This window comes from Syngnathoides biaculeatus, chromosome 17 (assembly GCF_019802595.1).
Source record: "Syngnathoides biaculeatus isolate LvHL_M chromosome 17, ASM1980259v1, whole genome shotgun sequence".
Taxonomy (NCBI): Eukaryota; Metazoa; Chordata; class Actinopteri; order Syngnathiformes; family Syngnathidae; genus Syngnathoides; species Syngnathoides biaculeatus.
The window spans coordinates 21,159,374-21,171,493 of record NC_084656.1 but is presented as its reverse complement, the minus strand read 5'-3'; the positions used below and the strand labels follow the sequence as shown (position 1 = coordinate 21,171,493).

At 43.2% G+C, this 12,120-nt stretch overlaps 1 protein-coding gene across 2 annotated transcripts in view; it reads left to right on the top strand.

Moving 5' to 3' along the window:
• The window catches only part of lamc3 (laminin, gamma 3), an 89,262-nt gene that overhangs the window by 39,175 nt on the left and 37,967 nt on the right, over nucleotides 1–12,120 (top strand). For both annotated transcript variants that reach the window (XR_009792375.1, XM_061802243.1), the window contains exons 8-10: nucleotides 346–482; nucleotides 1,314–1,433; nucleotides 7,951–8,149. Coding sequence is in view for 1 of the 2 variants with exons in the window: in XM_061802243.1 (XP_061658227.1) it covers nucleotides 346–482; nucleotides 1,314–1,433; nucleotides 7,951–8,149 (456 nt within the window). In the remaining variant the exon portion in view is untranslated. The remainder of the gene's footprint in view (nucleotides 1–345; nucleotides 483–1,313; nucleotides 1,434–7,950; nucleotides 8,150–12,120) is intronic.

Sequence of the window (12,120 nt, the reverse complement as noted above, 5' to 3'; positions counted from 1 at the left end):
TCGACAGAGAGTTTAACGCTAGCGCTAGTGCCACGCTAACAGGGCCTGTTAAAAAAAACATACCGGTAAAAATCAGGCACATATATTCCACCGGTCTCACTTTTACCTTTTCCACTTGAGTGGCCGTTAGAAAAAAAAGCCTGTGGAAAAAAGTCGCGGCTCATATGCCGCAAATTCCGGTATTCTGCCGCTCCTCATGTGAATTTTTTTGATTTTACCCTGTCCAGTGCATCTGCGATCCGTTTGGACCCAAAACGCATCACTGTGGCCTTGGTTGTGGGGGGGGGGGAGCTCCTACAATTCCAAGGAACGTGGTTTTCAATAAACGTGTGTTTTTGCGCGCAGATGCAAGCCAGGCTTCTTCAACCTGCAAGAAAACAACCCGGCTGGCTGCCAGCCGTGTTTCTGCTTCGGCCACTCGCTGGCTTGCTCCTCGTCCGGCGGCTTCGCGGCCGTCGACATCACTTCGGATTTCACGGAAGGTAAAAACCAGCTGGCGGCCCAGATTGTCCATCGACTTTTGGCGTGTTTGAGGATAGGCAGCTCCACTTCAGCAGATCAGTCGTGTTTTGATCGGATTACGTAAAACCGGGCGACGCATCCGCAGGATTGGTTGGAAGCTGCAGTTTGAAGAACATTTTGGCCATTTTCTGGGGTCCTTCAAAGACAAGCTGATCCAAAGAATCTTCATAAAAGACTAAATTGATACCTCACAAGTATTCGGTAGTGACTCCCAAAATTCTTTGAACGTTCTGCCTCCGAAGAAACCGTAACCTAGCAACATGAAATTTAGCCGGCATGTGGAGAGCCACAGAAGAGTCTCTGGAGTCCAGGATTAAAAAGACGCAGGAAGTCGGATATGTTAGTCCAAAGGGACCGTTTTCGGTCATTTGGGCCATTTCCAGGTGCCCTTCCAAGACAAATTCGGCAGTTGCTACGCGAACTTGGGTTTTTGTCACCCAAATCCTGGATTTGGTGCCGTAAAAGTGCAGTTTTGCAGTTGGAAAAGACACCCCAAGTCCGCCATTTTGATTTGATGCAGCCATTGCGAGATCCCTTTCGCCGTATTCCAGAAGTCCTCCGAATACGAACCCTTCTGATAGATTTTCTTCCACCGCCATCAAATTTGAAAAAGATTTTCAAGACAGCGGGAGTCACGCTCAGTTGTGGAAAACTGATTTTGAGTAGTTACTTGCACGAGCACGAGACAAAATTAAAGGTTGCGTTTGTGGGCTTTTGGTATTCCTAATTCGCCATCTCTGGTGAATAACTGAGGCCAACTGTAACCTTTCCAAATGTCTCGTCGGCTCCAGATCAGGACGGCTGGCTGGGCGAGTTCTCCGGGGGTCGGCTGGACCCCCTGCTGTGGAAGGAGGGCGAAGTCTATCTGCTGCCTCTCTCCGAGGAGGACCCGGGCTTCTACAGAGCGCCCGGTGAGTGCCGCGGGAGAAGAATCGACACCCAACGGCGTTCCGTGGCCCGTTATTGTTCCGGCAGCGGAGCTCCGGCCCCCGGGGGCAGGATTTAATACGTTCGGTGTCTTATTTTCAGGTAGTAAACCCACCCCCGTGTCGTAAATATGTCATTTATACGGGTGTTAGCGCGGCATCTGTAATGCCCGCGCCCTGTTCCCGTTGTTCCCGAGATTAATTGCGGTATTTGGCAGCGGGTCGCGCCGCGGATATTCCGTCCGACCGTCCCTCCGCCCCGCTCCTTTATCGGAACCATTAGAAGATAAGGGACTAAGCTAGGCCCCCGCCCGCAGGATTTAGGGCTCATTTCTATCAGCTGCCCCAGCAGCAGAGGCCTGATGGAATTGTCCGCGTTGGAGAGGCAACAAAGTGGAAATTGGCTCCCTTGCCAAGTCGACTTCTCGCCGCCAAATCCGCGAGGACCCTCCGGCGGGGCCCCCGCCGTCTGCGGCCAGAAGCAAAACACTCGCAAGCCCATTAAACGGCGCCTCCTCCGGGGCTCGTGCCTAAATTGCGGCATCGCGGAGAGCCCTGCGGGACGCCATCATGGAGGAACTGATAGGCCGAGTTACTCTCTTTGGAAAGTAATGAGTTTATGTTGCAAAATTACGACAAAGACCCCATCTGTGCTCATTTCTATTGCTGAATTCCAAATTAAGGACTTTAAGGCAAAACAGCATCCAAAAATATGATTTACAAATTACCAACATTTGAAACTTCTTCTCTGTATGTAGCATTTTTCAAACACAAGGTAGTTCAATGTGCTTGACATGATCAAAAGCATGTAGCGAAGCTTAAAATGTATTTCAATAAGTCTTCCATTTTTTTCTGCCCCTTGCCCAAATCGTGCATTTTACAAAGCAGAACATGGAATCAACCATAAAGCGCAAACTGTGTATTTCTTTTCATTCAAATGAATTGTTATTCCGATAAATTTCTATTAATTGCAGTATTACAGAGTGCTATTTCCCCTTATTAGAGAACATTGAAAAAAATGTGTCAAGTTCTTCCAGGAGACTGGAACCGATTAACGGCATTTGTATTCGTATCAATGGGCAAAGATGATTTGAGATTGGAATTTGTTCCTGACAGTGACAACATTTAAATCTATTTTTTTTTTTAATTTGTGGGGGGGGGGGGGGCTTTCGGTTTTTGTGGTATTGCTTGGTCCCTATTACTGACACTGTCACTCATGCATTATTAGCATATTCATAATGCACATTGTTTGTTGTCTGTTAAATGATATCAGATGCAGATTTTTGCCCCCCCCCCCCCCCCCGGCAGTCACAAACTGTATGTGTGTATGTGGGGAGGGGGGTTTATTCCATCAATCCTTTTTAAGAAAGTCGAGGCGGTCCAAAGACGGGTCTTAATGATTCACACGACTCCGGGAGGCATAAGCCGACGCTCGACGGGACCACGCGTCACGCTCGCGCGCTCCCAAATGGCTAACCTGACAAGTCGGCGTCGGACTCGGCGACAGCTCGCCGGCTGGCCTCTTAAGTAGAACGGCGAGTGGGGGGGGAACTTCTCATTTTTGGGGGGGCGACTTCTCAGTGACAATCAGCAGGCCGGCGCCGTCGCTCTTTGGCGTTTCATCGCTGTCATCCGACGGCCGTTTTTCATTCGGAAGAAACGTCTTTCGTCGTCATGGACGGCAAATTTTAGTCGGCCGTTTTGCGTCATGACGGAACGCCTGAACGCCACGTTACTTACGCTTCTGTCCTTTAAAAAAATAATAATAAATGACAGCTAGCACATCCGCTAGGGGGAAAAAAATATTAGCGTAGCGATTACATCTACTAACGTTTATCACGTGCCATGAATTCATCGTTGTGCCGAATGTCGTACGTTATCATTCCTTCCATGACGAGCGACAAAAAAATGAATTTTAAGAGTTGGGAAACGGTTCGACAAATGAATTTGATATTGTCTCCTTATCACAGATTTTCACCTAAACGTATCCCAATGGGGGTTTACTGTATTTTCTCATCACAATGATTTCGGAATAAAATATTCATTTTGCACGCGACCCAAATCATCGTTGATGACTAATAATTTGCAACATTTCCAGTTTTGCGAAATGACAGGTTCAATTTATCTGCCGCGTTTGAAATTGAAGACGTCGGTGTTTGACGCCGCCGCCGTCGTACGCGCCCCTCCTGATCCCGGACATCTGCTCGATCCTTGACACAAGGCGGGAGTTCGAGTCCCCCCTCCCCGCGGGGACGGCGCCGGAGCAACCGGTGGAGAGCAGCTGCCGAGGTCTCGGAACAAGCGTGATCAGCTGCTCGCCGTGGGGGAGGAGTTTAGTAGTGGGGGGGGGGGGGGCGGCGTTGGATAGGAGGGGTCAGCACACTCGAGTCCTTATGGCAATCTGGCGAGGGGAAGGAAAGTGCCCCAGCGGGCCGGATTTGAATAAAAATCTCTCCGGCCGAAAGTGAGGGGAGGGAAAACGGGCACTGGTGAGGTGTTTGTTGGAGGTGAGGCATTTATTTTTTTTTTCATCTGGACCAGTTCTGGGGTCCCGGGTTCAATCCCAGCGTGGAGTTTGCGTGTTCTCGCCGTGCCTGCGTGGCTTTTCTCCAGGTGGGCACTCCGGTTTCCTCCCGCATCCCCAAAACATCCAACATTAATAGGGCACGAAATTGCCCGTAGGTGCGATTCTGTGTGCGATTGGTTGTTTGTCTCCACGTGCCCTGCGATTGGCCGGCGACCAGTCCAGGGTGAACCCCGCCTCCTGCCCGTCGATCGGGATAGGCTCCAGCACTCTCGGCGATCCTTGTGAGGATAAGCGGCGAAGAACATGGTTGGATGGATGGACCAGAGTGATGCACCGAAAACAGGTTGGAGTCCATTCGGGGAGGGTTGCGCAGTTGTTGGAATCTGTTCTTGCAGCGGACAGGAGAGAATCTCCCAGGTACGGATTTGAGGATAGGCGTTGATTTGTCGAAAACTTGCCGTCGTCAATTTAACTTAAGTTTGGAAACACCGCACCACGATTTTTGGGGGCGAGCACGGCCGTCGAAAAACCCGTCGCCATGACGACCTTTCTCCCCGAGTGCCTGAAGCCGGCGCCGCCACTCCAGCACGTTCCGGGCCGCTTTTCGTCTTCGGCTCGCTAGCAGGATTTTAAGCGCTCCTTCTCCGTGATCGGAAATAGCAACAGAAACGCAACTCCAAATTTTGGAGCCGTAAACTTCATTTATTTAACTAAAACACCCGGCAGTCTCTGCTCATTTGAGATTTTTCTGAAAAATTATTACAAATAAAAACCAAAATAGCATAATGTACAATGTTCAAGGCCGTGCGCTTGAGCCGGAATACACAACAGGCGGAACTTGACGTGTTGGAGAAGAGGGCGTGGCACTAACGATGAACAAGAATCTCATTATATGGACCGCGGAGATTTGTTTGAGGCGTTTGTGAGGAGTTGGGTTAGATGTAGAGAATATACAGCAGGTGTGGCCTTTTTTTTTTTTTTACCCCAAGTTATACTTTTCAAGCAGCCAGCCTCTCGCGATCGATCTCGGCGGCGGGGATTTTGGGGGGGGGCTTTTGCACGCACGCATCGCCGTAAATAGTAACCCGGAAGTGTTGTGTGCTCACACGTATATATCCGTGATTAAATGCGTGCAAATTTCCCCGGCTGATGAACCAGCCTCAACTGTGACAGCCACGGCTTGATCCAGTCAGGTTGACCCCACGGGAGGTTCAACAAGGCCCCTTTTGTCTGCGTTTTCTCAGTTTTGGTGCAGTTTGGCGCAGAACACGTCGGCACCTTGGCTTAGCGAGAACGAACGGTCTGTAATGCTAAGCACCGGTGACATCATGGACAGGGGTCAAGGATGTTTCTTCCGGCCGGGTCTGGCTGTCAAAGCTGGCACACGATCGGATTTTGCTTGGATCTCCAAAATGTTCTTTATTTTCAATTTTTTTGTCCAAAATATATGTAATAATACTTCACACTAGAGGGTTTATTGTAGATAATGAATTTTGGGGAGAGTTTTCCTTTAAGTACGGTAATTTTTTTGGGGGGTGTGGAGGTGTATTTCTATTAGTTTTTTATTGGACTTCCTGCTTTTGGAAAAAATGATAGATAGACCCCGGAAAATGAGCTTCTGAAGGTTCTAGACCCAAGGGAATGGTCTGGTCCCAAGACCAAGAGAACGTCCCAATCGTAAGAGAAGGTACTAGTCCCATGATAGTTTTCTAGTCCCAAGCGAAGGTTCTAGTCGTGAAATGAGATTCATATCCAAGGAGGAAGTTCGAGTCTTGAGAGAAGGAAGAGAAATTTCTTGGCTCAAAGGTCCGAAGAGGATAATCTTGGCCTAAGGCGAGGTTCTGAGTGAGGTTATAGTTTTCAAATAAGGTTCTGTTCCAGAAAGAAGGTTCTAATTTGATAGAAAGTACTAGTCCCAGAGAAGTTACTAGTTTCATGAGAAGGTACTAGTGTCCAGTCCCCGGTGGAGGTTCTGTTCGTGAAAGAATGGTCTCGTCCCAAGTCAAGGTTCTCGTCCTGAAACATGATGCGTTCCAAAGTCTTGGCTTTGTCATTTATCTCCTGCTTTTATGTCGGGATTTTGATTTTCATCTTTTTCATTTCATCTCGTAAAACGACGAGTTCTTCGGATTTTGGCCCGGCGCACCGACGGTGCCACATAAAGCGACGACGTCAGCTCGAACGCCAGATAAGAAATAATTAAAAAGTCGCTGTTTATTTGCCCGTTACAATCGAATGAATGTCGAAATGTGGCCCGATTAATTATTTAGGGGTGGTTTTAAAAATTAATTCTTGCCTCCCTCGCATGTAAAAGCGCTCGCTTAACACCCTTCGACGACGAGAGAAATTTAAGTGATCCTCCTACGCCAGCGGAAGAAGAGTAAGATATGTAAAAATATGGAAAAATGCATCACAGGCAAGCAAGAGCGCAGCTTTTTAACTTCATGTGCCTGATTTAAAAAAAAAATAATAATAATAATTGGGTATCAAAACAAAATGGGCAACTTTCCAAATTTTCAAATTTCAAAGGACAAATGCAAATTAAAAACAAAAATAAAAGGACGTGTATGCAGTTAAAAAGAAAATAATTTGAAGATCAAAAAGTTGAATATACTTTTTGACAATTAAAGCACCTTAAAAAAAAAATGTTTTTTTTTTTTTTAGAAAAAATGCCCATTTGTACTTTGGTTTAAAAAAAAAACTATAATAAAATAATGTAATTTTTCAAATAAATTGTTTTTTTTTAAACCAAAGTACAAATGGGCATTTTTTAAAAAATTAAAACATCAAACAATAACATGTGAAAAAATATATATATATAAAAACGATGAGTATAAGTTCTTTAAACCTCAAAACGTGTTTAAAACAAAAATAATATATATATTTTTAATAGAGGTACTGTTGAAAAAATCCAAACAATAAAGGATAAATTTAGTTTTTCCAAACCACAAATGATGATTTTTTTTTCTTTTTTTCCCCAAACTTCCAAGGATTGGTACAACTGGGGGAAAAAAAGTTACAAAATAGGCGAATATTTCTAATTCAAAGATCGAAATATTTTTTTAAACCAAAAATCAGACGTCAAAAAATAACATATATATAAAGGATGAGTATAAGTTGTTTAAACTTCAAAACATGTTTAAAATGAAAATAATAATTATTTTTTTTAAATAGAGGTGCTGTTGAAAAGAATTCCAACAACAAAGGATAAATTTTGTTTTTCCAAATCACAAAAGATGATTTTTTTTCCCTTTTTCTCCCAAACTTCCAAGGATTGGTACAACTGGGGGAAAAAAAAGGAACAAAATAGGCGAATATTTTTAATTCAAAGATCGAAATATGACGAGACACAAAGCTATGCTGTCATGAAAGTGAAAAAAGAATGGTTATCAAAGAAAATGTGCACTTTTCCAATTTTTTGACAACTGCAAATTAATGTACAAAAACAACAAAAACAAAACATCAAATAATGTTTGTTTTTTTTAAACCAAAGTACAGATGGGCATTTTTAAAAAAAATCAAACATCAAACAATAAAATATAAAAAAATTATGAGTATAAGTTGTTTAAACCTCAAAACATGTTTAAAACGAAAATGAAAGTTTTTTATTTTTTTTAATAGAGGTACTGTTGAAAAAATTCCAACAATAAAGGATAAATTTAGTTTTTCTAAACCACAAAAGATGATTTTTTTTTTCCCCCAAACATCCGAGGATTGGTACAACTGGGGGAAAAAGTAACAAAGTTGCGATTCAAAGATCGAAATATATATTTTATTTTTTAACTTTATAAATATTTACATTTTTTTTTCTAACTAACTTTTTCCACTCAAGGAATGTCAAAATATGACTTATCAAAATGATTGTTCCATTCTTTCATATGTGCTAGTTGTAGTTGAAACGTGTTTTTTTTTTTCCTCCTGTCTTGAAGAAGAATACGAAAACAAACAACAAACAAGCAAAAACTTTTCCCGCAGACAAATTTGTGGGTGGTCAGAGGCACAGCTACGGCCAGCTGCTCTCCGTCACCTTCACCTCGGAGACCCCGCAGCTGCTTCCCGACCGCGTCGCCGTGCTGCTCGACGGCGCCGGAATGACGCTCGGCGCCGAACTCGCGCCCGGCCCGGCGCGACGGGACGAACCCGGCCTCTCGCCGCGGAAAACCTTCGTGCTCAGGTATGAAACACAACAGCGCAAACATTTTAGCAGGTACAGTAAAGCTCTCGGTTCTCGAACGTCCCCGTTTTCGAACAGATCGGTTTTCGAACGCAAATTTCGAGATTTTTTCGCATCTGTTTTCCAACGAAAATCGCTACACGAACGCCCCCGACAAAACCCGGAAATAACATATAACATAACATATTCTGCACTTTTGTTTGTAGAAAAGGTTTACAAGGCCGGGGATCAAGTCGCTACAGGTACGGCAATGCGCTCCCGGCCTAGCGTACTCTACTACATTTTAAGCAAAAAATAAATACATTTCTAAAATTATTTCATGATATAAAGTATTTCAACTATACTTGTATTTCTACTATGCAGTTTATTATCAGGAAAAGCTAAAAAAATGCTTTAAAAAGCCAATTTTTTTTAAGGCTCGGAACGCGTTATTTCTTTTTCCATTCATTGCAATGGGAAGCATCAATTTGGTTTTTGAACAAATTGCTTCCCGACTCGTTTTCCGGAATGGACCGTGGTCGAGAAATGAGGCATCGCTCTACGGCCAATCAAACGACGCAAGAGGGTCACGTTTCCGCACGGAAAGTCTCCTGACAGCCGCGCTCGACTTTTGCGCTACGATAACGGACGTTGCGTTTGCGCTACCGAACCTCGGATGTTCCAGCCCAGATTTAACGTTGAGGAAATGCCTTGCGGTTAATATTAATTCGTATAAACATTAATGCTAATGTTTTGGATGTGCATACGGCAACATTAGCCCTATTTTATGCTCACAAGTAAAACGTGCACCTTCTATCGTACGTTCTGTGCTCTCTCTCTCTCTCTCTCTCTTTCTTTCTTTCTCTCTCTCCTCTTTCTTTCTTTCTTTCTTTCTTTCTTTCTTTCTTTCTTTCTCTATCGCTCTCTCTCTCTATCCCACGTACGCACACGGAGGCAGTATCGAAAGCGCCGGTTAACAAAGCGGATCGGTTCCGCGAGGCAGCGGTGTGGTCCCGATAAGAAGTTCTCTGCAGGTCTCATTAGACTCCTCGCACCGTCTCCGCTTCGCTTCACACTTTTTTTGCGCATCGCTTCGCCTCCTCCACGCCCCCCCCCCCCCCGCCGCCCTCCGTCACGCACTCGTGCTCACAAAAAAAAAAAATGATATGCAAATTCCAAAAATGGACAAGGAACCCTTATCTCAAGCGCTGTAAAACTTGCTGTCTTAACAGATTAACAAAGGAATGCGTGTTTTTATCCAGGAGTATACTATGTATGCTATTTTTCAAAAATTAATTCAGAAGCACATGTGCAGTGTTTTAATTATTAATTTGCACATACGCTGCTATTTCTGCTTCTAGATTTTTTATTTTTGGGGGGAGTATTGACTGTGCCGCAGTTTTTTTTGCAGTGATTTTTTTATTTTTTAATATATCAAATCTTTTTAGAATCGATTAAACGTTGGATATTTTGTGGAGTACTTGGAACATGTATTTTATTCACATTTTCATAAAGAGCTGGACTAACATCGTAATACAGCTAACAATGAGGAAATGACGTGAAACACAGGAAAACGTGTAAAAATTAAATAAAAGTAAAATATAGACATTACAAAACGCAACGCACGCACTCAATTTTGAAAGTGTGCTGCAGTTCTTCTCCGCGTCAGAGGTGTCGCTACTGCTGATATAGGATGACACAGTAAAGTTTCCTCAGCATATTTTAGTCACTTCCAGTAGCAGCTTTTTACCTTTCCGTAAAAACGAACAAAAAATGGCGACCGTGGAAGAGTTTCTACTTTAACAAATGGTGATTAATTAATGAGCCGATGATACTTAGAAATATGATGCAAAATCGATCAAGAAGGTGGCGATGTCGGTGGTATGCACTGATTAAAAAAAAAAAAAAAAAAGACTGGACGGCTCAATGGCCACCAAAACTGAAGTGGCCATCCGCCATCTTGCTACTCCCAAAACAAGTATGCCGACCTGAGCGCTAATCGCCAGTTTCGTGGCTGTGAGAAAATATTCCACAGGTAAATTGGAAAGATTTACTTTGACGCTGTTAAAGTTTGTTTGAAAATGTTTTTTTTAATTTTCCGATGAGCTTAATTCACTTGAAGAAAGTTTTGTTTACGGTTGTTGTTGTTTACTCTCTGCTTCACCTTTATAGGTCGACGTTTTTTCGCGAAAAAGCGATGTCAATATTTCGCCAAACTTCATCGTTCGATAAGCAAGAAAACACATTTTCTGTGAAATTTTTGATGAATTTCATAATGCAGAACTCTGCAAATTGAATTTGATTTTCAAACGCGAGGAAACGTTTAAATTTGTCGCAGAGACAACAAATGTATCACGCGTTTAGCATATATTTTCCCATTTGCGAGTCCTTATTTCCAAATATACATCAAGCTGATTGACTTCAAATTTAATGTTTTTATGACAAAAAAAATGCCGAGTTTTTTTGATATGTTACGATGATAGTGCTTCACAGCGTATTTTGGGAAAAGTCAACGTGTCACGCAAATCGGGCCCCAAGTAATATGCAAGGTTTCTTGCTAATAACGGTGTTATAACTCTTTCCTTTGCACTTCGACTTTTTTGGCGAATTAAAAATCCTTCATGTTACCAGAAATGAAAAAATGTCAAATTTTTAATTCTAAATGCCAAACTTTGAGCTAAACCCCCGACATAATCCAACCTGTGAAATTTGTCCTCCACACGTTTTGGGAGTACCAAGATGGCGGCATACCGACATCGACATACATTTTTTTAGATGACTGGTCATACATATTCATTTTAGTTGTACATCTGTTCCTATTGGTGTATGCTATTATTTAGGTATGTCCACAGCAAATATTCTAATAATTCTGTATTCAGTTGTCGTTGTGATATTTAGGAATACAAAAGCTCTGATTATTTTCGTTTCATTCGTACATACTCAAATTTTTTTCTCATCTAGTAGCATGTGCTGCAAGTTTTTTTTTGATTCAGTGGAACTTGTCCTACTATATTCCTAAAATTAATCGTCCATGCGCTACTCGTATTTTCAGAAGTGCGGCGTAAGTAGTCGTACTCTTGAAAAATTGGAGCTGGCGTCAAATCCGCACGATTCATCATCAGGGCGTCCATCTGTTGCCGCAATTTCCCCAACAATCAAAGGCGTCAAGCGCGGCGTACATAATAAGCGCGGCGGAAAAAATGCCTCGATAAATAAACATGAGCGCAAGCGTACGCGCGCGGGCACGACACTCTTGATTGACAGGTTCTGAATGCCGGTCCGGTAAATGCGTTCGCCGGTTAAGCGGCGGCGCCCGACGTGCCGGTGCAAAGATCATTGCGCCGTCGCGGATTGAATTGAGGCGCGAGGATTTGAGCCCGGGGGCAAAACATAAGAGGAGGAGATGATTTGTGGGGATGAGCAGCCAAACGGCGACTCCCATTTTTGTCTTTTTGCGTGGGACACTAGTTCAAAAATGGAAAAAAAAACAAGGGATGTAAATCTGTGAAAATCTACAATATAGCATATACAGCATATTAAAAAAAATAACGTTAAATTATAGTTACATTGAAAACATATTAAAACGTTCATGAACATTTTATATTTTAACAATAAAATGATCATCCAAACGATGTAGTTTGAGCTAAAAAGCTTCATGCTCAATGTAAAATGCCACAGAAGGCTAGCGAAAGTTAGCCTGGGTGTTCCAGTAAATATCAATCTTATAAATTATAAATCCATAAACAACAATCATTAAAAAAGTTAGATAGATAGATAGATAGTTCACCACCATCTTGTGGTATCGGGGGTCCACTTCGTACACTTTTTGCCACATTTTGGTTCGGCGGCTATTTTCATAACGTCAAATACGTTTCACGTGTGCGGAAACTCTGCGCTTGCGCAAAATCAACGAGCTCGGCGGACGCGAATCGGCGCCGAGCAGACGGACCGACCTCGGCCTCGATGACAAGCACGCTCTGCTGCCCGCTGAT